Raw genomic sequence first — 24,456 nt, 5'->3', positions numbered from 1 at the left:
TTAATAGAAACTAAAATACATAGGTGGATCTGACAGAACCGATCCATAAGTATCTAATTTTTTAAAGCTTAAATACATAACCATTTTAAGGATCGGAAAGTATTCATTGTTTTTAAGCTTAAGCACATATCCATCTTGTGAAGGAACCAAGATGTCCAGCAATTCTCTGGGCCGGGCCGTCCGCCTGGCTTGGACTTCGTACCCGAATCAGATGTGCGCCCGCACGTGCGCGATATATATCCCCGGTCCGTCGACCGAGATCCGTCTGCCTCGTATGACTCCCGAACTTTCCAGAACCACGCTGAAGGGAACGCCTAGAACTCTCTGCAACCTCTTAAAGGGCACCTGCTCCCCTCTGACCCCCGCCCCCCTCCCCTCTCCGCCGCTCAACTCTCTGCTTCCTGATTCCAACCTCTCCTCCCACTCTTCCACGCTCGCTTAGTCTCGCTATCTTTCACTTTCGATATATTCGATCGCAGCTTCTTCTTCTCTCCTGCTTGCTCCCATGGCCGACGAGGCGAAAGGCAGGGGCAACGCGGCCTTCTCCGCCGGCCGCTTCGAGGAGGCAATCCGCCACTTCTCGGAGGCGATCGAGCTCGCCCCCACCAACCACGTCCTCTACTCCAACCGCTCCGCTGCCTACGCGTCCCTCGAACGCTACGCCGAGGCCCTCACCGACGCCCTCAAGACAGTCGAGCTCAAGCCCGATTGGTCCAAGGGCTACAGCCGCCTCGGCGCCGCCCACCTGGGCCTCGGCAGCGCCGACGAGGCTGTCTCCGCCTACGAGAAGGGCCTCGAGCTCGATCCCTCCAATGAGGCCCTCAAGTCCGGCCTCGCCGACGCCCGCCGCCGCGCCCGGCTGCCGGGGGCCTCGCCCTTTGGCAAGATTTTCCAGGGGCCGGATCTGTGGGCCAAGCTCACCGCGGATCCGACCACCAGGGGGTACCTCCAGCAGTCGGATTTCGTCAAGATGATCCAAGACGTGCAGAAAAACCCTAACAACATCAACCTGTACCTCTCGGACCAGAGGATGATGCAGGTGCTCGGTGTCCTTCTCAATGTGAAGATGAGGGCGCCTACTGATGAGATGGAGAGGGACTTCCCGGAACCAGAGCCAGTGAAGCCCCAGCAGGAGCCTGCAAAGAGGGCACCGGAACCAGAGCCGAAGCCTGAGCCGATGGAAGTATCGGAGGAGGAGAAGGAAGAAAGGGAAAGGAAAGCGGAGGCACAGAAGGAGAAGGAGGCGGGTAATATGGCGTACAAAAAGAAGGACTTCGAGACGGCAATCCAGCATTACACTCGAGCGATAGAGCTTGATGATGGGGACATATCGTTCCTCACCAACAGGGCTGCAGTTTACCTGGAGATGGGAAAGGTAATGGCTTTGCCCGTACATAAGCTGAGTGGGTTGAAGTTCTTATTTCCCTTGCTTATGCTATAGGATATAAATTGCTTGTTTTATGGCTATGCCAAAAAGTAAAAGGTCTACATTCTTAAATTAGTAATTTCATGCAGAAGATTAATTCATACGGAGAGTTTGACTTGAAGACTAAATCTGTTTTTTAACAATATTATCAGATGGTTAATAATGTTAATTTGAATGGACAAAATTTGTTCTTTAGTTTTGCTACTACAAATGTAGCTACCAATTATCTGTGTTCAGTTCTAGGAATTTTCTATTAACTGATAGAATATAATGACGCAGGTAAGTCATTAGCTTTTCTATTATCAAGAATTCAAGATTATAAGTGGATAATGGTGGCTGCTTGTAGTGATAATTACATCGATGAGGCCTGTTAATATATGATGGGCATCTAGATGAACTCAAAATGTAGAAAGAAATTATGAATGCTGCAATGAATTTGATGTGTAATAATCCTGTTTAGGGCATATTTTAAGAAGTATTTGCTAATGGTTAGTAATCTGATTTTAATTATGAAGAAACACAAGTTGTCTGGAATCTATGAAATGGAGTGAGAAAGTCCAGTTTAAAGAACTTATCTTGTGAAGGTTAAGCATGAACTCTGGTAATATGGTTTAAATGTATCAGCTAATCGAAAGCAATGGATGGCTTTAGGATGAAACTGAATAATCCTTCAACAGTTTAAAATTTCCCATTTCGAGCAAATTAAGCAAAGGTTGCTGAAAGTAGTGCAATTTAAGGTATATGGAGACCTTGTAGTCAAGGTATGTATCTTTAATTTAAATTTTTTTTTGGCTCTTTTGCGATGACGCATTGCACCTTGAATGTTACTCAGATGTTCACACTTCGATCTTAGCATCTCTTGCAAATTTTGTTGTTCTTACAAACGTGTATTCTTGATTATATCCTTGTTAGTTTCATATTCAAATCTCAGATTGAAAAATCTTGATTTGCTTTCTACTGTGTTACCAAAAAAGAATATATTTTTATATTCTTCCAAATCTCCCTCATTTACATTTTTTCTACGCATGTGAATACCATCTATGGTTTATGTCAGCACCCATAAAATCATTCCTGACAATTGATACAATACAGCACTAGTTTTGGGCACATGTGATGCATGCGACTTATTTAAAATGATTGAGCATTTGATGGATGGCTGTGGCCCATCATATGGTTGTCTGAATTAGTATTCTCATGGTTTATTCGAGAGAGGAACTTGATGAATAGCTGCAATTTGATAAATATATTATGATTTATATTTATAAGCTTCCCTACAATTTCCTTCTTAGTCATAGTCATTGTTTATGTATTGAATATTAAGAGGTGTTTTTATGAAAGTGAACTTGCTCATCCGATGTCATGCGTAGGAGAAATAGAAAAATGGTCCTGTCATAGAAGTGCTCTTGGTATGCATTCCCATGTGATAAACATGATTTGTCCAAGTGGAAGATCTCGATTAATCTCCAGGAGGATGGTCAGAGACTCGTCAACTTTTATTCTTCTTCTTATCCTATTTGTGATATATAGAGCTCTAATCTTGTAATGAAAGACTACAAGATCCTTTTTAAAGTCAGGGCTTCCTTGTTATGTTGATCAGGATATACTTAATAAAGTAATTCCTTGAATGAGGATGATTCCAAATTTATCTCTAACTATCAGTTGAAGTTTTACCTCAATATATTGTTGTTGTTGTTGATGACGTGAATAGATGAACTCTCTGCCTGATGATCTAGTTCCTATCATGCAATTTGCATCTTTTAGAATGCCTAGGGCTATCTTGGTAATTGTCAGCAATTACTGGAAAGTGATATTCACTTATTGTAGAATCTAGGTGACTTATGATGCTTTATTTTGCTTAATGTTGCACTGCATTGCCCATAGTAGCGTTGAGCTGTTGAGATTAACATTACTTTGATACTATTGTGCAGCTCATTAACATTACTTTGATACTATTGTGCTTTTTCTCAACCACTGATTAGCATTAGAAACAAGCTACATGGTTTTTCTAACATTACTTTGATACTATTGTGCTTTTTCCATTATCATATTGGTAGGAATTCGGGCTGTTTCATTATATTTCCTGACAAATTTTATTCATTTGTGTGTAGTATGAAGATTGTATAAAGGATTGTGATAAAGCTGTTGAGAGGGGCAGAGAGCTTCATTCTGACTTTAAAATGATAGCAAAGGCATTGACTAGGAAAGGAACTGCACTAGGGAAGCTTGCTAAATGCTCAAAGGACTATGAACCTGCTATTGAGACCTTCCAGAAAGCTCTAACTGAACATCGTAATCCTGACACGTTGAAAAAGCTTAATGAAGCTGAGAGGGCAAAGAAAGAACTAGAGCAGCAAGAGTACTTTGATCCTAAAATAGCTGATGAAGAACGTGAGAAGGGTATGTTTCAACTCTCAATTTTTGTGTTATTTTTATTGTCGTTCTCATTCTGCTTTCATTTTTTTCTGTGCTTATCTTTTTAAATAATAATGCACGTTAACAGCATCTATCTGTGCTGTGTGTTTTTTCTTGGGTAATTTTTGTGGTGTACTAGCAGTATGTCAATATTGTAATTCATGCATTCTTTTAATATAAGCTTTACTCAGTTATGGGTTGTTTTTGTTTTTCACCTACTTAGCTCTATGCCAAAAATAATATGTTTTCGATCAGTTCCTGTGTTTTCAACTTTTTTTATAATTGGCATATCTTGCTAATTAAAAGGTGTTCGTTTATGATGGCATATTAATTTTGTGATGATTTATGAGTTTTTCTTTTTACCTTTCGAAGAATAATGTTTAGTGCTCAAGGGTCAGATTGTGCCCCCTCCATCATTTGTGATGCTTTGTTGTTAATGTATGATCGCTATTTTCGTTGTTTTTGTTTTTTCTTTCTTTAGGCTAGTCTTAGGCACGTTTTTCTATAGCTTGGCTACTATGTTTGGTATGTTGTCTTTATTCTCAATTTTTGGTAATTTCAAACTCTCATGTTACCTCTATACTAGGAATTAATTCTTTTGTGATGATCATTTTATAAAATTGTATGCTCAATTATTTATTTATTTTTTTCAAATGAAACATCACTTACTGTTTTATGAGACGGTTGCTTTGGTTATGGAGTTTATCCACCTAAGTGCCCGCATAACGTTTTCGATTATGCTTGAGTATGAAGCGTGAGATAGATTTATAAATTACTATTGAGTGTTGCGAAGTTGATAACCCTCTATTGGCATGCTACATCTTATTTGATATATTATATGTCATGTGCTGGATTATAATTAACTTTCAATTTTTCTCCATATATTTATTATTTTTTATAATATACTTTTGGATCATGTTGACTTTCGATGCTACTTGGTGCATAGGTGCTAGGTGACCTGTTCTCTGCCTGTTTGCTGCTTATGGCCTTCTAAAATAATAATTGTTTGCTCCAAGGTTGTTTGTACTGGTACCGCAACCATTCTGGTTGCCCTGCATTACAGTATGGGACCATGCTGTGCCATTTCTGGCTATATGGACAAAAACAGAGCTGGAGAGGAAGGGAGGGAGAGGAAAAGAGATTAACTGATATATTTACTGATACATGCTTTCTCTTGTGTCCATCTCTTGTTTGTTTTGCAAAAAAATCAATAGTTTTGTTCTTTGGCTATATCTACTTTCACTTTGGCCAAGCACAGTTCTAAAATATCATACACGGATAATTCCTCCTCCTATCTGATGATGTCAAGCCTGATTGCCTTTGGCCTATTACCTGCCTTTGCTGACCTTTTGACACATGGCAAATCTGTTGTTTATTAAAAACTGATCATCTGCCTTTTACCCCTCATTTATTGCCACTTGTTTCTACTTCTGTTATTCTCTGAACGTAGTCAATTTATTGCCTGTCGAGCATGGAATTTTTGTTTGTTAGATATGAAAAGTGGCAATTTTCATTTTCCTTTTTTTATTTGTTCTTTCTACTACTTACGTGTCTCTTTATGAACTTATTTGATTTCATACTGATGTGCAGGCAACGAGCTTTTCAAGCAACAAAAATACCCAGAAGCAGTGAAACACTACACTGAAGCTTTAAGAAGGAATCCAAAGGATCCAAGGGTAACGCCCATGATCTCTTATAGCTGATGTTGTACAAGTTAGAAGGCGGTTGATGTTTAGGAACCATTTGTTGGCCCATTTTTTTAAGCATTCAAGAAAAATGTGATGTACAGGTATACAGCAACAGAGCTGCTTGCTACACTAAGTTGGGTGCTATGCCTGAGGGTCTGAAAGATGCAGAGAAGTGCATTGAGCTGGATCCATCATTTTCCAAAGGATACACAAGGAAAGGTGCACTTCAGTTCTTAATGAAAGAACATGACAAGGCATTAGAAACATACCAGGAGGGCTTAAAACATGACCCAAACAATCAGGAACTGATGGATGGTGTGAGGAGGTAATAAACCTGTGATATTACATCAGGCTTTTATAAAGCTGGAGTTATCCAGCTACTTGGTGTTACAAATTTTGTGTACTTGGCCCCTTACAGGTGCATAGAACAGATTAATAAGACTAATAGGGGCGAGATAAGCGCAGAGGATTTGAAAGAGAGACAGGTCAGTTATTCTCTATGTTCTGTGTTTATTTGCTGTAGTCATTTGCTGGAGTAGTATATTAACTATGTTTGTCTTGCAGGCAAAGGCTATGCAGGATCCAGAAATACAGAATATCTTGTCTGATCCCATTATGCGTCAGGTACCTGGTTGTGCTGAAATTTTTAAAAAGAAATGAACTTTTGAACTTTTTTTAGAGGAAAAATGTTTTTATTAATGAAATGTATTATTAAGATGATGTCATGGTTGTGCTTAAGGTTGTCACATAAGCCTCAATTTGCCTGGCAGTAACTTGATGCATAATGATTTGAATTAAATGTGGGCAGGTATTGATCGACTTCCAGGAGAACCCTAGGGCTGCCCAGGAACATCTTAAGAATCCTCAGGTGATGCACAAGATACAGAAGCTTGTTGGCGCTGGAATAGTCCAAATGAGATGAACGATGTTTGTTCAACCGTAGTGTGTTTAACATAAGCTGCCCATGTATCATTGGATACCTCTTGGACTGATACTTGTTAATTTGAGGTTTTTGTTTGTCTCGTGGACTTAATATTTTGTCAAGAGAGGATTTTACTTTTTACTAAATTTAGTTTCTGCAATTGTGGCTAGTTGTTTATTGATCCCTCTGTTTCTTGGTTTTGTTAATTTTTCAAATCGTGGACTAAGTAAATTTGAATGTGTGTTGTGAGAAAATGTTTCCTGCAGAAGTGTGGACCTCTTTAAGAAGATACAGAAAAAGTATCCAATATAATTGAACTTATGTAAGACAGAATGCTTGGATTCTCGGTGGTTTCAGAGATTTGCTGCGGGATTCGTGATGTTATGGTTCTTTCGGAGGGTCGTTTTTTCAATAGGTGACGCCTTCCTATTGGAATGAAAGAAGAAAGGAGGGAAGAAAAAGAAGAAAAAAAAGAAATAAATGAATGGATAAGAAAAAGATAAAAAAAAAGGGAGAAGAAAGAAAAGTAGGTAGAGAGAAAGAAAAAAAATATATAAAAAAAAGAAAGGAGAGGAAAGAAGATTATTTGTTGGAATGCATGGGATTGGGACCATCGTAGGTACGATGGTCGGAACGGCAGGGATCTTATTTCATGGAGAAATTAATTTTTTTTTATTTTATAAAATTTAAAATTTTGATGGATTTTTTCTATGCTCTTACCCTTCTACTTCATGGCACTGGTCCTGATGACTGGAGTGGTCATAAACTTAGGATTCTACCTTAAGAATTTCACTTTGAGTAAATTTCCACCTATGCTCAAAACAAAATCTTAAAGAATAATGGTGCTCAAGGTTCAAACCACGAATCCTTAACATCCTTTTAAGATGCGTGCGCATACAACAACAAGGATAACAACAATATTTTATAATAAAAGTGTTTTCATTCCCTCTCCATTTTAGGAGATATAAAAAAATGCAAGTTATATGGTGCTGGATCGTTGAGTAAAATGTTAAAAATAATACACTATATAAATTTGGTGATACTGATGCCGATTAAATTGGAGAGCTCTAAATTAGCTTGATCATTGAATGGAAGACTGCCACTAAAGTTTAAAGTCCGAACCTCTTCCAAGTGGAGAGGTGTGCCAAGTAGCTGACATAAGGGTGGCCAAGAGTATGGCCTATACTATTGCAAGCCGGTGCCTTGTCCTAGATTAAAGAAGATGTGAACTTATAGTCTCTATTAACCTATGGTAACCAATTTAACCAAAAGCTCAAGCTATCATAAAAGAGGACAATATTGTACATCAACCCTTTGCAAACCCTGGATAAAATAATTAAAATAATACATATTACCAATTTATTGGATTCACTTTTCTCAAGAAATGAGCTGTTGGATTCACTTATCCTATGCTTCGCCTTAAACTCATGATCCAACTAGTTTCCACAATAGTACATGGTGCGTCCAAGAATCCATAATACTAGATTTAGATGTTCTTTATGATTAATTCTCTAATTTTAATAGCCTATATTGAAAAAATCTTGAACTATTCCTTAGATCCTTTCCATTTGATTGAGCCCTTCTTGGATTTTTCTCACAAAATTAAATAAATTAATCTTTTTTTATGGTAACAAAAGTACAAGCCTCAAAAGTACAACTAAAATCTTTCAAAAGTTACGACCAGAGTAGTTGCTCTCCACTTAATTTCCAAAAAACAAAAATTATAACTATAGCTACCTTCCATGATCAAAGAAATAACAGAAATGAATTAACAATTGTTGACTGAAATTCATTTTTTTTATTTATTTACTAGTAACTCAATTAAGAAATGTTCGGGATTATTAGAAATTAATAATTTTGTCGATTATTTTAATGGTGGTATTTATTACTATTTTTTTGTTGTTTTGCTATTTTATTTCTTTTTTTTTTGCATGAATTAATATAATATTTTCATGACCTTTAATTCTCTACTTTTCATAATTTATTTTTATTTTATGATTTGGAATCTTTTTTGGACTCTTATCAAATTTTTTGCTTTGTTTTTTAATTCCTAATATTTTCCCTTGGTCAAATTCTTTTCCAATACTGACATTGCAACTTTGAATTCTTTTTTTATTAACCAACTTCAAACACTGAAAAATAAGTCTGGTTAAAAATTAATATCAGTTCATTGAAGTTATTCACGAGGGATTGAGTGTTTTTTGACACCAAATTATTTGTTTTGTTCTTGATGGTGCACAAAGAAATCCAATTACACTCTTCTTAGATATTTTATGATTTATGTTGCATTATTAATTTTAGATCAAAATGTGGCAGACACATTGGACAAAATTCATATTGGGCAGGTTGAAGGAATGCAAAGCCAATGCTGGTTGCATCTTGACCCATTTAGGAGTTATCAAAGAAATTCTTTATTTTCAGTAGTTGATGCATGCAAAACTGTCATCTGCTCAAAAGCATTTTCTTTTTTTTTTGTCAAATTTTATTTTCTTTTCTTCGGTTTTTGTTTTTGGACCTTAGGTCATGGTTTTGTGTTCTCATGTGAACTGGTCACCTCGCCTTTGTTCCGGTCCGCTTCGCATATTAAAAGGACAAACTCCCCATTTATTAAAATTTAGAAAAATAGATAGGCCGTCATTGGACAAGGGAATCTGGTTCATTTCTCAACAAGATTTTTTTTTTTATATGAGAAAATAGAACCTTGTAGATGATGTACCTACAAGATTCAGGCCCCATTTGATATTTTATTTTTATAAAATAGAAATACAGAATCTAATCCAGAAAAAAAGTTTAGTCACTATGTTTTTGTTTCTTATTTTTTCATAGCTTTTATTATTTCTAAAAAAAATGGTAGAGAAAAAATTTCACTTTTGCTTTTTTTTTTTTTTCAAAGTAGGTTTATACCCCCTCTTATCCTTTCTCCACAACCTCTCAACCTTGGCACCGCCCTTCGGCCTTATAAAATATAATATATATTTTAATATATTATATCATAATATTACATATGCTATGATAGATTATATATTATAAATCATATATATCATATTATATTATTAAAAAAAGATTTAATAATTACTAACAAAAAATATTATATAATAATTAGGATATATATATATATAGATATATATATATATTATATCATTATAACAATTACATAATACTAATTAAAATAATATTATTATATAAAATATATTATTTACAGTTATATTAATATTGCAATTGTAATAATAATGTACATAATGTATAATATATATTATTTTATTCTTATACAATAATTATAATAATTATTAGATATTATTTTAATGTAATAAATATTATATAATTATCAAGGAAATATTATTATAATTATATTACATAAGATATAACATTATTTTAGAATAAGTATAAATTATATGTTATAATAATATTATAATAAACATATATTATACATATTATATTATAACAATATCATTATAATAATTATATATTATATTACGTTACTATTATTATTATATATAGTACTACATCTAGTTGTTAAACTATTATAATTAATATAATAATTATTTAATAATATATAATTTTATTATAATAATATAAAAAATATAATATAATGATTATGATAATATTCAAAAAATTATGAATGAAATATTTCTTTCTTATTCTAATTATAATATATAATTATTATAATAATTTCAAATAGATTTTTGTAGTTATATTTAATATAATATAATAAAATAATATTTACCCATCAGTTCTTATTGTTTAAAAAAATGAGAGACTGAATCAAACATATTATCTAAAAAATCTAAAAAAATTCAAAATAGATTTTCTATTTCTATTTTTTTTTTAAAAAAAATAGTAACGATACCAACCACAGCCTCAGGTTTTACTGTGCATGTCTGGCGGGGTGAATTTTTGACTGTAGAGCATAAGCAAGTGTTACCGTCAGTCACTTGGACCTACCTTTGCTATGATTTAGATTTAAGGCTGATATGAGTTAACCAAAGTTTAACCCCATTTATTTGTGGGTGCACGTCGAGGTGCATTTCCTGAGCCTGATAGGCTAGGCCTATTTATGCACCTATGGTTTCCCACTTTTAATCCTTTCTTCTTTAAAAAAATAAATCAATTGTTACTAGATTTATCCTAGCCCACCATGTCAAATCCTTTTTCTAGTTTCGCTATCTCTATGCAATGCGTCGAACCTCGGAAAATAATGAGTACTTAAGCAATTGACTTGCAACAATCATACATACAACATCGATGAAATAAATTTAAATGTAACCAAAAATTTTAAAATTTCATTTTATTATTTCACAAAGACTGACTGCATATGATTGCTGCAATTAGGTAGATTTGCAATTAACATAAAATTTGGAATCTATGAAATCAGATTGCAATTATATCACATATTGTCAATGACCAAAAAACAACAATCGAAGATCCATGGCAATTACTTAACATGAAATAATAACATTTCCCACTAATTCCTTGCAGTGTTTTGCGATAATGACATTGGCACTGTGTATTATATGTAGCCCCATATGTTATATTTGTCACGGTTATGAGTTTTGTCATAAGAGTTATCAAACTAGAATTTAAGAAAATAACAAAGAACTAAGCATCAAATTCGAACGTAATCGGGTTTAAAGTGAATAGAGTCCATGTAGAAATGCGTGACCCATTCAGGTTACATGCAAAAAATTAATAGAAATTAGGTAAAAAGTAAAGCAGATCGCCATGCGTTTGACCCATGTAGATGGCCATGGGCCCATGGCTGCCGTATCAGGAATCATCACCAGATCAGCTGGTTTGAACCGCCCGGTCCGAGCCAATGGCTAAAAAGTAAAGCAGATAAGAGGGAAGAAAGGGGAAAAAAAGAAGAAAGAAAGAAAAAATTGAAGCGGTTCGGCTTTTGCTTCGAGGCCCGTTTCGGAAGGCCCCAAGCGGTCGCCGGTGCCGGTGATCAGGAAAAAAAACAAAAGCGATCACTGACGCCACCGCGACGATTCTTTATACCAGCGGAGCGTGAACTAGCGAAGAGGAAAAGGGTTCGATAGATCGATTCCAGAGAAGAAGGGAAAGGAGAGAAGAAAAAGACTCCCGCTCTGATGCAACAGAGGAAAATAGCGGTCTCCGGGCGGCCGTCGGGAACCGATGGCTCCGATTTCTCCTACCGCATGGTCGTCGATTCCAGTAAGTTTCTTCTCTCTTGCTCTTTTGTGTTTTTCCCAAGGAGAAAAAGAAAAAGGAGAGATCGATGTTTTTTTTGTTTTCCCGATCACAGGATACACCAAGGTTGCGAAAGGGAAGTCTCGCCTTCGAGCTCTGATGGCGGCCCAGGTTCCATTCTTTAAACCCTACAATCCCCCTTTCTTGATTTCTTCTCTTATTTTCCCACTTATTCTCTCCCGTTGATATGGGAGACAGAAGATCACCATTAACATGCGTGCAGTTTCAATCCCATGTAATGGTTGAGAAAATTAAAATGTTTCTTTTTGTATCTTTTCGTTATGTCTTGATACCGCAATTGGACGCTTCAGATCTGAGATCTAATGATTTAGTTAACGTTAATGCTATGACGGAGTTTCTAAGTGGATGTCGGTGGATAAGAAAGAGGGTTAGAGCTACATGTAGGAATGTAGGCTATGAGTATACTACTATTATGATATAAATCTTTCTTGCTTTTTGGTCTCATGGGTTTCATTCTTGATGTGCAATTATTGTTTGTATCATATGTCCATTACTTATAATTTAGGCTGTTGTTGATATTCCTGTGGCTTAGCATCTCAATGGATACTGGAGTTTAGCAGTAACAGACCCCTTATGTTTTGGGAATGGATAAGTATGTTGGTCACTAAAGGACAAGTATGTTGGTTTGTTGTAGGTTATCCTTTGAGCAATCTGGAAAAGATAACTGGTTTACCTGTTACGCATCACAGTTGCTTTTTTGAACAGTTGAAACTACGTTTGCAACATTGTGAGGAGATATGGTCCCGTCTTTATGGTGGATAGAATAGTTTCGCATATGTGTACTACCATGTCTTGCAATGCCCTACCTAAACAGAACTAGTTCATGAACTGCCATGTCTTACCTGCTGAAATGTGCTATACAAACATCTAACCAGCAGTTAAAGAATAGCTTTGTGGAGTGTTGATATAGATATTTAAGAGATCCGAAATTGCTATCCATATCCAGCATCGATGATGCATTATTCTGCTTAGGAATTGATTATTTTATTTTTTAGGCTGTCCTACGATTGCCATTTCTTTTCTGTGACTTTTTTTTATAATATTTGCATAAATGACTTGCATCAATATTACATAAGAGCCAGGTTTATGTCACGGGCATCATAAATATCACATAAGTCAGGCTTATGTTCTGGACATCATCAGTATTACATAGGAGTCAGGTTAATGTTGGGCACCCAATATAGTGCACTATACCTGGCACATCTTCACCACAAGTGCATGATCTCCATTGGCTTCAGCCCATGGCCACGCAGCCTTGAGCTAACTGCCCTTGTTATAGGCTTGCATAGGGCTTAGAACTGCAGTCTGGTGTGCTTAGGACCTAAGTTTTGTAGTAAAGTTCCAGTTACATAAGTAACCTTCGGTAGGTTCTACATGTTTTAGCTGGTAGGATCTATTTAATCTAACCTTTTCTATATTTGCTTGTTTACCCAGTTCATAAAATTTATTATTCTAATATGTGATGTGCCTTTAAAATCCCATCTTTAGAACTGCTTTTGAATTTCTTTATTTATTTTTGGATCTGTTAATTGCAGACTGTTAATCAAGTGATTGGATCTTTATGGGTGTATCTGACTGCATTAGAAGCAAAAGATGTTAACAGTTTTGCTGTCCTATCAATTACTATTGGCTTCATTTCTCTTATAATTGGAGAACTGGGTATGCCATAAAATCTAATTATTTTTTGAAGCGATTGCTTTGCAGTAGTTGATGACATAAAGCTGTAAAGGCGAACTTATGTTAGATTTTGTGTTTGAATAGGACGGAGGCGCAGCCGAGCTAATTTGTTGAGACTCTACACTAGCATGTCATCCATTGCAACTGCATTTGCCGTTGCATGCATGGTTAGAACTGAAATATTTTTGAAGGTACAGAAGGCTCATTACACTATTGCTATTTATTCAAATATTTTGCTCATGCTAGCTATATGGGATTGCTGCCTAACTAGATGTTAACATCTTCCACATTGTGTTGTTTTCTCATCCTTTCTTTTCTCCTTCCTTTTATTGATAGTCTTACCTTGTTCTCTGTAGCATACTCAGCTCCATCTCCACTTTTTAACAACCTGTTTTAGACCCACTTATCATTCATCAACCTCCAGTACTTAAGTTTTAACCATGTAGTATGCTACTGAGATGCCTATAAAAATGTCACATTAGACTCTGGTCCTACCAACTACTCCTCTAGGTAATAACCCCACTTATTTCCTTGCTCACCACGAGCTTCTCCATTACTTTGTGCTTGTTACCCTTTGAAAATGTCATCAATCATTACTTGCCAAAATTTCCCTTGTTCTGTTACTTTTTAGAATTTCCTTTCTTATTAAAATCCACAAACTTATCTTAAGGTCAGAATAATTTCCCTAGAAAGACATCATGGATAAGGAGCTTGCTTTTTGTCAATGCATACACGCATGGATCTTGTTTCAGCTGCAGCTTTCGAGAATTTTTTTGTTTTTTTTATTTAAATTCATTTGCATTTCGAAAGGGTAGTTGTGATATTCTATCATATAAGAGCAATGACATGTTCTCTTGCATGCATAGTTTGATAGCTGATACTTTCACAGGTTTATCCAAAACTGAGACTCCATAATCTCAAAGCGTTCTAGTGCACTATGTGTAAGAAGGGGAAGAACTATGGAATGACTTACTTTTCTATGAGCAAATTTGGACTTGAAATTTGTTGTTTTCTATTTTCCATTTTTGCCTTTTTGGTTTTCACAGATGCAAGCATGCAAATTAACTTGTATCATACTGGATGCTGTGGACCTTTTGGAAAGAAGAGAAACCTCCTTCACCTCTTTGTTTATGTTAACTAAATTTACTTTGACAAAATTGATAAACAATGTAAACTCTAGATTAAAGTTCAATTCAGCAACTTTCATTCAGCAAGCATCAAGGTATGCATATAGATTCTTTTTTTAAAATAAAAATGTATAGAAGGATTATTGATGATGAACATTTAAATTGTTCATATTAAAGAAAATATGGGAACCGGTGGTGTTTCAAAATGGCAGCATCAATTTACTTGTGTGGATGCCAGTGATGCAAGTGCTAGAATCAAGTTTTAAGGAGTTCTATGTAATGTGGAAAACAGGATCCACACAATCCTCTAAAATATCATTGCAGAAAAAACAGGTGAATTCAAAGGACTCCAAAATGTATCTCGCGATCTGAATTCATGCTGAAAGAATATTTCTCTGAGTCAATTAGGTCGTTACTCTTTCCTATATATATAGGAAAGAACATAAAACAATCAGAGTCAACATAGCATGATTATGATTATGCTATTTACATTGCATATAAAGGTTTAAAGATTAGTCATAAAATATAAGCTGCTGTGGAATTGATGAGTTGGAATTGCAAAGTTCACTTTTTGAGAAGTAAACTCCAGCCACATATGGTGCTAGTGGAAAAAAGACCGGCTTTAGTGTTTCAAATATACCACATGATCTAGATGATTTCATCTCTCCTACTTAAACAGTATCAGGTACTTGATATATTTTATATATGAACATTGCGATGCATCTTATTTACTTCATTTCCTTTTTTCCCCCTCTCTTCTCTCCTCTCTTCTATTTTCTTTCTTCTTCTTCTTCTTCATGTAATTTTCTTACCTTTCCTCTTCCTAAATATTTTTGGTGGATAATACCTTCCTTAACCCTCAAAAAAAAAAGAAGAAGATGCATCTTGTTTACAAATTTAACAAGTCTGTATCCTTAACATGGTTAGGCATTTATTCGCATGCTTCTAATTAAACACTGTTTACTGGTTCAAAAGGTTCATTACTTGCATAAAATTACTTCTCCTTTTGAAAAGCAAATTGTTTGGAGGAAATTCATAACATGATTTAATCCTTCTGACACTACTTGATTGTTATTAGGTTGTCCATAATCACAACATTTCAGCCATATCAACTTATGAACTCATTGAGGCTGTGCATGTTTTACTGAGTGAGTTGAACTATTCCCTTTGAATTCTTTGAGTTATATGATGACAAATCTTACTATTGAACTCTTGCCATTCTGTGCTGTTACCAGGCATGGTGTTGCAAATATTTGTCATCATCACGACGGTCACTCTGGTGCAGAACATGTCTACCAGGAGAGATTCCTAAGTTTGTAATGCTAGCTGCAGTACTTTACTCATCTAGAAATTACATATTGGCATGCTGTATCAAAAGAAGTGTTTAGTTACTTTTGCAGAGTAAATCTGCCAATATACTAAAGGAGTATTTTTTGGAGAGAGTTTTCTCCATTTAGTGCTGTGAAGATTTCCTCCAGCTTAATTTTATAATTGAATTTTGTTCCTTAAACGACAGCATAAGCAACTAGCTGTGTTATCCTAATGAATATATCTTCACATTCCCTTCCTACTGAGGACACACCATTCATCAGTATTGTTTTTTTAAAAAATAATATTACACAGTTTGAACGGTTGAACCAATATTTTATGGATTTATTAAGTTCTGGTTTATTAAATTAATGTTGGTAAGGAACAGCTTTGATATGCCTAGCCCATCATGCACCACATCAAAATGCATGCCGAGTCACACTGCTTTTCACGACCACAATACACATTTCCTGAAACTCGCTCTGGTAAGAAGCAAGATATTTAGATTTTTGATGGTACCCGACGGCACATTAAGGCTTATATGTACTTCTCTATTTAATTTGTACTCGATACCTTTTTGGCTGATGGAATAGGTTCATACGGTGTAGTAATATAGTCCGTAAATAAGATTGTTAGTTTATAATTCAGATGAGAATGCCTTCTTGACTCATCTTTTTCGTGGAATTAAGATCCAAGACACTGGCCGTGAGACACTGGCTCGATTCTCTTTGCCAAAAGAATATTTTGCCAGTTGCCAATTGACAATTGGCAAGTGGCAATGAGGCAGGCGTCCCCCCGCTTGACCGAGCGTGCATATTGATTCAATCGGTGGCTGATGATCAATAAGATAAAAGTTTGCACACACCCCATATTATTGGTTTGGTATGCAAAGCATCCACGTGTCTGTACTATCTACCATCAGAGTTAGAGCCATGAAACATATAAAAAGAAATTCTCATCTTGATATAGAAATGGAGAAAAATGCATTATTTTTCCAATTAAGTTCTAAATCGAGAATATCTGGCGAGATGTAATCATGCTCTTTTCCACCGATTTTTTGCTCACAAAGGGATGTAATCATGTTGAAACAATAATTCTGATTTGAGTAAATTTAGCACCGAGCTGATAGCCAAGGAATGCCGTTTATGTATAAAATATTTGCAATTTTTAAAACTATTCCATAAAATTTCAAAAAAGAAGCACTTGCCAGAGGTTGAGGAATAAAAGTTGGCCGAATGCGATTAGTCACTGTTCTGACAGTTAAGAAACTATTGCTTTGGTCTTCACAAGTGGCTAATTTGCAGTCGTTTGGTCCCAAGAAAAAGTCTTTGAGATGTATCAACTGATGGGAAGTGTGAGGAGAAGCCCTAAGATTATTGTCCAAGTGTCGGCAATAAGAATGTCATGACTGCATTAACATCAATTTTCCTCATTATGAATTAACAATCTTTATGAATTACGAGATAATGACTGTGGGTCTATATATCTTTATTACATTTTCAATAAATATTACAAGTACAAAATGTTTTCTCTCCTCTCAAACTTAAGGGTTGAAACTTTCCATGCTCCAACAGCCTTGCTTATCTGCATGAATTCCGCAATCAACTGTATTAAGCTGCAACTGCTTCCTGTTTTGAAGAGAGCTGGTTTTGGATATGCTGTGGGACTACATCAAACTTGGCAAGCTGCATTGTGTAAGATGCACGCCCTTTCGTCATTCCCCGAAGAGTACTTACATATTGGAACATTTCAGCCAGGGGCACCAAGGCATCAACAACCTGCATTTGAAAGTATTGGCAAGGACCCAGTGAATGCCTATTGAAGAGCATTAACAAACAAGCACAACTTAGTAGTGAAACGAAAAGTTCGCCTACAAGATGAAAGAATTTAATAACTGAGCAATGCATGAACATAATCCTGGATGAACAATTAGTTTACGGTTTTCCTCTTCCCCTTGAATTAACAGTAAGCATCTGAACTAGTTATATAAATACTAAATAGGGAAGTTGATCAGTAAGTGGGATAGACCTATTGGAGATGATTGCTTGAAAAAGAGGATTATATTATATTCATCAATGTTATGAAGAAGAATATTACTAATAATAAAAGAACTAGAATCAAACTAGTGTTCATCCAATTCAGGTTTTGGAGTCTACCATGCTGCCTTCTGCTACAGGGGTTTAGCAATAACCAGAAAAAAAAGTAAGACACACTAAACAGGATGATAAATTATGGTGCTTTTTAACATACCTTAAGACCACCTGGCTTATCACCGAAATTATTGATCTGGCCTCTCCTAGAGTTCAAGTCACCAATAACGTCACCCAAATGCTCTTCTGGAGTGACTACTTCAACCTTCATTATAGGTTCCAGCATTTTCGGGCCAGCTTTTTTCATTCCCTGTCGGAAGGCACCCCGGGCTGCTAGTTGAAATGCCAGAACACTAGAATCAACATCATGATAGGAACCATCAACCAATACAGCTCGGACATCGACAACCGGGTAGCCAGCAAGCACGCCATTGCTCATGCATTCTTCCAACCCTTTCATTACTCCTGGGATATATTCTTTTGGCACTGCTCCTCCCTTTATTTCACTCTTGAATTCATAACCACTTCCTGGTTCCAAGGGTTCGAATCTGACTGTAATGTCTGCAAATTGCCCTTGTCCACCAGACTGCTTCTTGTGGATATATTGCACTTCTGAGACTCTTGATATGCTTTCACGGTAATTAACCTGAGGTGCACCTACATTTGCTTCGACCTGTTTATGCAGTGGAATCCATGATGAAAAACATGGCTGGCAAAACTTGGAAAATGAAGAGCTAGGAAAAGAAACATCCATGAAAAATAAAAGGATACACCAGCCAAACAGGGAGATCCAATAAGAAAATGATAAAGCATGCGTGAGTTTAGCTACTAAACGTGGTTTCAGAATTCAAGAACAGCATTCACACATGAACATGCAAATCAGAAAGTTTAATTATGCACTCAAAAATTGTCACGACTAAAATTTTCTTAGCTACAAGTGATAGGTCCCAGTGAAGTGATTAAAGAACACTAATTTCTTATATGATTACCATATTTTGCTTACAAAGTCATCTAATATGACAGTACTATAATTTTAAAGTATAAATATGTGGATTAATTTGTATAACATTTAAAAAACCATTACAACTCATGAAGAAGATAGAACGAAATTGAGTGAACTCAAACAAAAGCTTCTTATTATGGAACAAAGGATCATTTATTTATAAGCTTAAGAACATGTTTCTAGAAAAGTAAAAAGATTTTTAGGACTCAAGATAGTTATTATTAGTTAGAGTACAAACCTTGAACTCCCTCTTCAGCCGGTCGACGATGATCTCAAGATGCAGCTCCCCCATTCCTTCAATAACAGTTTGGTTGATTTCCTCGTCTCTAGAGAAGTGGAAGGATGGGTCTTCTTGAGCAAGCTTAATTAATCCAACTGCCATTTTATCAACATCAGCCTTGGTCTTGGGTTCTATAGCAACCTTGATAACAGGATCTGGAAAGTCCATTCGTTCAAGCACTATAGGTTTCTCAGGATCACACAATGTTTCACCAGTGATTGTATCTTTCAAACCTGCTAGAGCAATGATATCACCCGTCAAAGCTAACTTGATGTCTTCCCTACTATTAGCATGCATCTCTAGAAGTCTTCCAATTCGCTCTTTCTTTCCCTTGTTTGCATTGAGAACGTAAGAACCAGCACTCAACTTCCCCGAGTAGACCCTCACAAATGTAAGAGAGCCTACAAATGGATCACTCATAATCTTAAAAGCCAGACCAGCAAACGGTTCGTCATCACTAGCAGGCCTTTCAATGGTAATTTCTGGGTTGTCTTGATCAGAACCCTTCATTGGTGGCAAGTCTATTGGTGAAGGCAAGTAATCAACAACAGCATCAAGCAATGGTTGAACACCTTTGTTTTTAAATGCCGAGCCACATAAAACTGGAACAAAACTACTCGATATTGTGCCTTTTCTAATTAATTTCTTCATAGTTTGCTCATCCGGTTCAATTCCTTCTAGATAGTTTTCCATAGCTTTATCATCTAATTCCACAATAGTTTCTATCATCTGGGTTCTGTATTCTTGAGCCAAATCTTGAAGATCGGCTGGTATGTCTTCATATACAAATTCCGCGCCTAACTGTTCCCCTGTCCATAAAATAGCTTTCATTTTCAGCAGATCAACAACTCCTTGGAAGCTGTCTTCTGCACCCACCGGCAATTGAACAACTAGAGGTTTAGCACCCAAGTTTGTCACCATCATGTCCCTAGTTCTAAAAAAATTAGCCCCAAGGCGATCCATTTTATTAACAAAGCATATTCTAGGGACTCCATATTTATCGGCTTGTCTCCACACAGTTTCAGACTGGGGCTCCACCCCAGCGACACTGTCAAACAAGCATATAGTACCATCCAGGACCCTGAGAGCACGCTCCACTTCAAGCGTAAAATCAACATGGCCAGGAGTATCAATAATGTTAATTCTGTGATTGTTCCAAAAGGTGGTAGTTGCTGCAGACGTTATAGTGATGCCTCTCTCTTGCTCCTGTTCCATCCAATCCATTGTAGCTGTTCCATCATGTACCTCACCAATCTTGTAATTCCTTCCCGTGTAGTAGAGAATCCGCTCTGTGGTAGTAGTTTTTCCTGCATCTATGTGAGCCATAATTCCAATATTGCGGTAATCCTTCAGCGGTACTTTTCGCTTCGTCTCTGGCAAGAAACCATTTAAAAAATGTATCGCTTATATACCAGACAAACAATTATTATTTTCAAAAATGACTTTTGGCATCTTAAAAATCATAGACAAAAAATTTCCAACAATTTAATTCGTTTAGTATATTTTCTTACCTGTCTTTATTTGCATCGTGAAATAGACACACACATGTACCATGTGCATCTATGACATGGAAAATACCTAAATATGCAGATAGCTCAGTGAAACTTTCATATCTTTGATAAGATAAGGCATAAGACTCAAGATATACGGCACAAGCCTCATAGATAATCCAGAAAAAGTTAGAAATCTTTTAAAAAAAGAATGCTGTGAATATACCAGGTGAAGTAATACAACTGTCATGTATAAAGTTGGTTCCAAACTTGGTAGGAATAATTACACATCACAAAGCCAATTGTCCAAGACTCGGTTAACGTACTGCAATACTTTCTACCACAATTAGGCTCGAATGCCATGATCTGGTAAATAGAAAAGAAGATTCACCCTTCCCTTGACTAGAAATTACCAGTGCTTCTCATACAAAGTATAAGATGAGGTGCAAGGTGCGTAAGCCTGATATGAACCTCTCTTCAAGGCATTTTGGAGGAACCTTGTTTTGAGGTGGAAGGCAAGCCCAGCCTCGGATAAACCTTATAGACAGAACCTTGTTAACATACAGTACCGGAAAATATTGGCTGATAAAACTTATATCTGAAGAATAAATAAAGGAATGAACAACCAAGATATGGGAAGTTTTTCATGTTAGCACATACAATGTGTGCTAGTTTCGTAACTATGAGGAAAACAACTTACCATCATAAGCTATAATGGTGAGCATCGCCCTGCTATTTGGAGTTGGCTACATGGATCTTCATTCGCCAAATATACTTCAAGATTCTCTCACAAATTTCATCTATGCTACCTCGAATACCAAATTGGATCCATTTCATACTTTAACATGCTTCTCATTACCGGCTATCAACCTAATTCAACTCTCCAGATTTTTCAGCCAGATTTGGGAATATCATCAGCCTTTTATCCATCATAAACTTGAACAAACTTCGAGAAGAAGAATGGACATGCTATCTAGCCATTTTGTAGCAAGTCTAGCGGTAGGTATTGGACCTTTCCATGTCCAAACCGCTCATCTCGCTTCAGTTTAATAAAAAAATATTCATAATAATGTTTAAATTCTCGGATTGGAAGATGATGGTTTCATTGAGTCTGTATCAGTTGAGATGATAAGTTAACCAGCAAAGCAGAGGCTCTGGTTTAAAAATAATAATAATAATACTCTCCGAAACTTTTCCTTTCTCCATCAACTATTACACGAGAATTTCCGGGGACATAGGAACATCACCTCGATTCCTAATACTAAAGAAGAATTTAAGACATAAAAAAATTTGTTACTCAGTGAGTACTCTGCTTCTGAATCATTTACACAAACATACTGAATGCGTTCCACAGTACATGCATCTTAACTACCATTTCTGTTGGTTAGTGAAATACAGACACCAGAAATCTTTATCCAAGACTCCCACAATCTTCAACTTACTATAGTTTAAGAGAAATAGAAGGCAAGAAACCATAGCAACTCCTAGAAACTGAGAAGAGAAAGGGGAGCAGGGTATAGGACTGACCATCGGCAGCCATGGCAACGACGGAGGGCTTCCTTCTCCTTTCCTGCAACGTCGAAGCGTTCGAATTGGGCCTCAGGCGGAGGCCGCCGAAGAGGTCGGAGGAGGAGGCTCGGCGGAGGCCGGAGGTGAACAAGTAGTGAGGCCCCAGGAAGCGATGGGAAGCAAGAGGGAGGGGACGGCGGGAGCCATGGAAGCCACAGGCCGCCGAAGCCGTTATCCTAACTGTTTCCCCCGCCATTTTCTCTTTCTTTTTTGTTCGCTCTTTCCTTTCTCCGTTGCCCTCGCTCTCCCTTACCCTCCTCCCCTCGCTTCACCGCTTCGTTCTGCCACTCTTACCATTTGAAACAGGAGAGGGGAGGAAGAGAGTTAAAAAAAAAGTAAAAACTGCTACATGTTTAGCCTAGGCATTCATTAAAATATCGATACTGCCATGACCGATCGTGAAATCTTGGGCAGAGATTAATCGTAATTTTCTGAGTTGGGCCGAGCCGGGTGGTCAGGATTAGCTGGCTGGGTCAGGGATTAAGCTAAATTTCTCCGTGATGGGGTTTAAGTTTAACATTTTAGTGGGTGATTGGATGGTGATTTGTTGAGTGGCTTGTGAAAGAGGGGAAGGGTAGGAATGGGTACTTGGTTGAAAGGGCGGCGAAGGATCCACGTCACCAGGCATTCTATCCGCAATAAAGGGATTGGACGGCTAGTATTTTATCATCCGTTCAGGTCCACTCGCTATACTTGCTTCAACAGGTTTCGTCGTCATTGGCCACAAGTTAACGGTCAACAAGTTTTGTTTTGATGCAGGGTGGTCTCCGTTCCTTCCATGATATGACAGTGGCGAACTTTATTTTTAGTGGTTGAGGTCCGCATGCCATCATGAACTACAAATAGAGAACCCTCCTTAATAGTAAATGCCGCTAAGACCCTGGTGAATGCAGAGAACTTGCACACTAATTATAATCAGGTGGTTTTGTTTGGACACCAACTTGGGCATTTGGGCTGTAGGTTTTATCATCGTCGAGATCTGCTCTTTTGCTATGCGTGTTTGAAACTTGCTGCAAAGGCCTTTAAACTTGCAAACTAGCCTTGGCAACACTGGTACTGAACCGCACGTTGAAGGTAAATTGAGTGATCAGAGATCACGACTCTAGGCTGATTGTTACGGAGGGACGTCTTTCTTTCGAGGCTTCAGCATTTGGGGCGGAACTTAGGGCAGCATGAGAGGGACTCTTCTATGCGAGACATGTACTAGAGGCTAGCTGCATCATCCTACAAGGCGACTCAACTTCGTTGATTAAGCACTTATAGAAAGAGCGGGAAACGGCAGAGCACCCGCTTCTAGGCGACACGACGGATGCTGTGGGAGTACTGTGCTATTCAGGCCAGACATGTACTTCATGAGCCAAACCAAACTACATATTGGATTGCCTCATTAGCTGCTCATCATTCTGGAGAATTTCTCTAGACCCAGCAATATTTTTCTTCTGCTTTGTGTAGTCTTCTTGTTAGTGATATAGCTGGCTGTGCTCATGCGAAAACAGTGGAAGTAGTCGATGTACTAAAAAAAGAAAAGAAGGTAAGTTGAGGGGAAGTCTAACCAAATATCATAGTGGAGGTTTGATTATTGGGATGCCAAGCACAACTAACGCAATGTTTAGTGATGCTTGTGGGCATCCACAATTTGTACATGATAGCTATGTATTCATGTGCATTAGAATGTAAAACAAGCCACGAGAGTATCATTATTTGAAGGCCTGTCACGCGTACTGTTGATGGCTAACCAAGTGACGGATTGCATGTTCATTTGCAAGGTTGCAAGCGAACTGAGCTATTATCCATGGATAGCCTTTCTTGCTTGACTAGATTACAGGCTCATGTGGGCGCTCTTTTTTCAACCTAATAAGAGCCAAATCAAACATTTTAAAGCTCAAATCATAGAAGAGTTGGACTTTAACTCCTTAGATTTACAAAAGCAAGTAGGAGATCGACTTAACTTGATAAAATGCTTGTTCAAGTTCCATTCACCAAGAAGCCAAAATTGAGCATGTCCTGTCAAATGAGCATGAGCTAGGTTCAAACTTGACGCCTCTTTTGTATAGTGAACTGAACCTTTCAGTAGCCTAACTCTCCGCTTGGCTTGGCTTCCTCATGAGCCTACTCATGCAAGAAGAAGAGGACAACGACGAGAAGAACAGGATTTCTCTAGTATATCGAACCCTGGTTTATTACTTTTCTTTCATTTTCAAACCTTTTTTTTTAAAAAAAAAGGAGAAAAGT

The 24,456-nt window shown here is 37.0% G+C and overlaps 3 protein-coding genes across 3 annotated transcripts; 2 read left to right on the top strand and 1 right to left on the bottom strand.

The window, feature by feature from the left end:
• The first annotated feature begins 263 nt into the window (after positions 1 to 263).
• On the top strand, positions 264 to 6,594 carry LOC148714406 (hsp70-Hsp90 organizing protein 1-like). Its single transcript, XM_088718621.2, has 7 exons — positions 264 to 1,375; positions 3,535 to 3,823; positions 5,429 to 5,514; positions 5,628 to 5,851; positions 5,945 to 6,011; positions 6,091 to 6,150; positions 6,335 to 6,594. The coding sequence occupies exons 1-7, from the start codon at positions 506 to 508 to the stop codon at positions 6,446 to 6,448; spliced, it is 1,710 nt and encodes a 569-aa protein (XP_088574747.2). The 5' UTR covers positions 264 to 505; the 3' UTR covers positions 6,449 to 6,594.
• Positions 6,595 to 11,307: 4,713 nt separating this feature from the next.
• Positions 11,308 to 15,950, top strand: LOC103708510 (jagunal-like protein). The gene is made up of 6 exons (XM_008793470.6): positions 11,308 to 11,623; positions 11,715 to 11,770; positions 13,216 to 13,339; positions 13,442 to 13,548; positions 15,563 to 15,632; positions 15,720 to 15,950. Exons 1-6 carry the CDS (start codon positions 11,539 to 11,541, stop codon positions 15,794 to 15,796), a joined length of 519 nt encoding a protein of 172 aa, XP_008791692.3. The 5' UTR covers positions 11,308 to 11,538; the 3' UTR covers positions 15,797 to 15,950.
• A 1,265-nt stretch (positions 15,951 to 17,215) lies between these two features.
• Positions 17,216 to 22,536, bottom strand: LOC103708509 (elongation factor G-2, chloroplastic). Its single transcript, XM_008793469.5, has 4 exons — positions 22,183 to 22,536; positions 19,124 to 20,538; positions 18,043 to 18,555; positions 17,216 to 17,570 (listed from the first exon to the last, which is right to left on the bottom strand). The coding sequence occupies exons 1-4, from the start codon at positions 22,418 to 22,420 to the stop codon at positions 17,403 to 17,405; spliced, it is 2,334 nt and encodes a 777-aa protein (XP_008791691.3). The 5' UTR covers positions 22,421 to 22,536; the 3' UTR covers positions 17,216 to 17,402.
• Between the last annotated feature and the right edge of the window lie 1,920 nt (positions 22,537 to 24,456).

Source organism: Phoenix dactylifera, chromosome 3, assembly GCF_051530095.1.
Source record: "Phoenix dactylifera cultivar Ajwa chromosome 3, Ajwa_hap1_PhDact_Kaust_v1.1, whole genome shotgun sequence".
Taxonomy (NCBI): Eukaryota; Viridiplantae; Streptophyta; class Magnoliopsida; order Arecales; family Arecaceae; genus Phoenix; species Phoenix dactylifera.
Note: the sequence above shows the minus strand (reverse complement) of the source record. Positions and strands in the feature narration are given on the sequence as shown.

Excerpts from the sequence above, each read along its gene's own strand:
- LOC148714406 (XM_088718621.2), top strand. The coding sequence starts at position 506 with ATGGCCGACGAGGCGAAAGGCAGGGGCAACGCGGCCTTCTCCGCCGGC. Across the intron at positions 1,376-3,534 it reads TTTACCTGGAGATGGGAAAG|TATGAAGATTGTATAAAGGA; the intron begins GTAATGGCTTTG and ends ATTTGTGTGTAG. Across the intron at positions 6,012-6,090 it reads AGGATTTGAAAGAGAGACAG|GCAAAGGCTATGCAGGATCC; the intron begins GTCAGTTATTCT and ends TTTGTCTTGCAG.
- LOC103708510 (XM_008793470.6), top strand. The coding sequence starts at position 11,539 with ATGCAACAGAGGAAAATAGCGGTCTCCGGGCGGCCGTCGGGAACCGAT. Across the intron at positions 13,340-13,441 it reads TCTTATAATTGGAGAACTGG|GACGGAGGCGCAGCCGAGCT; the intron begins GTATGCCATAAA and ends GTGTTTGAATAG. Across the intron at positions 13,549-15,562 it reads GAACTGAAATATTTTTGAAG|GTTGTCCATAATCACAACAT; the intron begins GTACAGAAGGCT and ends GATTGTTATTAG.
- LOC103708509 (XM_008793469.5), bottom strand. The coding sequence starts at position 22,420 with ATGGCGGGGGAAACAGTTAGGATAACGGCTTCGGCGGCCTGTGGCTTC. Across the intron at positions 20,539-22,182 it reads CGTTGCCATGGCTGCCGATG|AGACGAAGCGAAAAGTACCG; the intron begins GTCAGTCCTATA and ends GTTTCTTGCCAG. Across the intron at positions 18,556-19,123 it reads GGCTGAAGAGGGAGTTCAAG|GTCGAAGCAAATGTAGGTGC; the intron begins GTTTGTACTCTA and ends CTGCATAAACAG.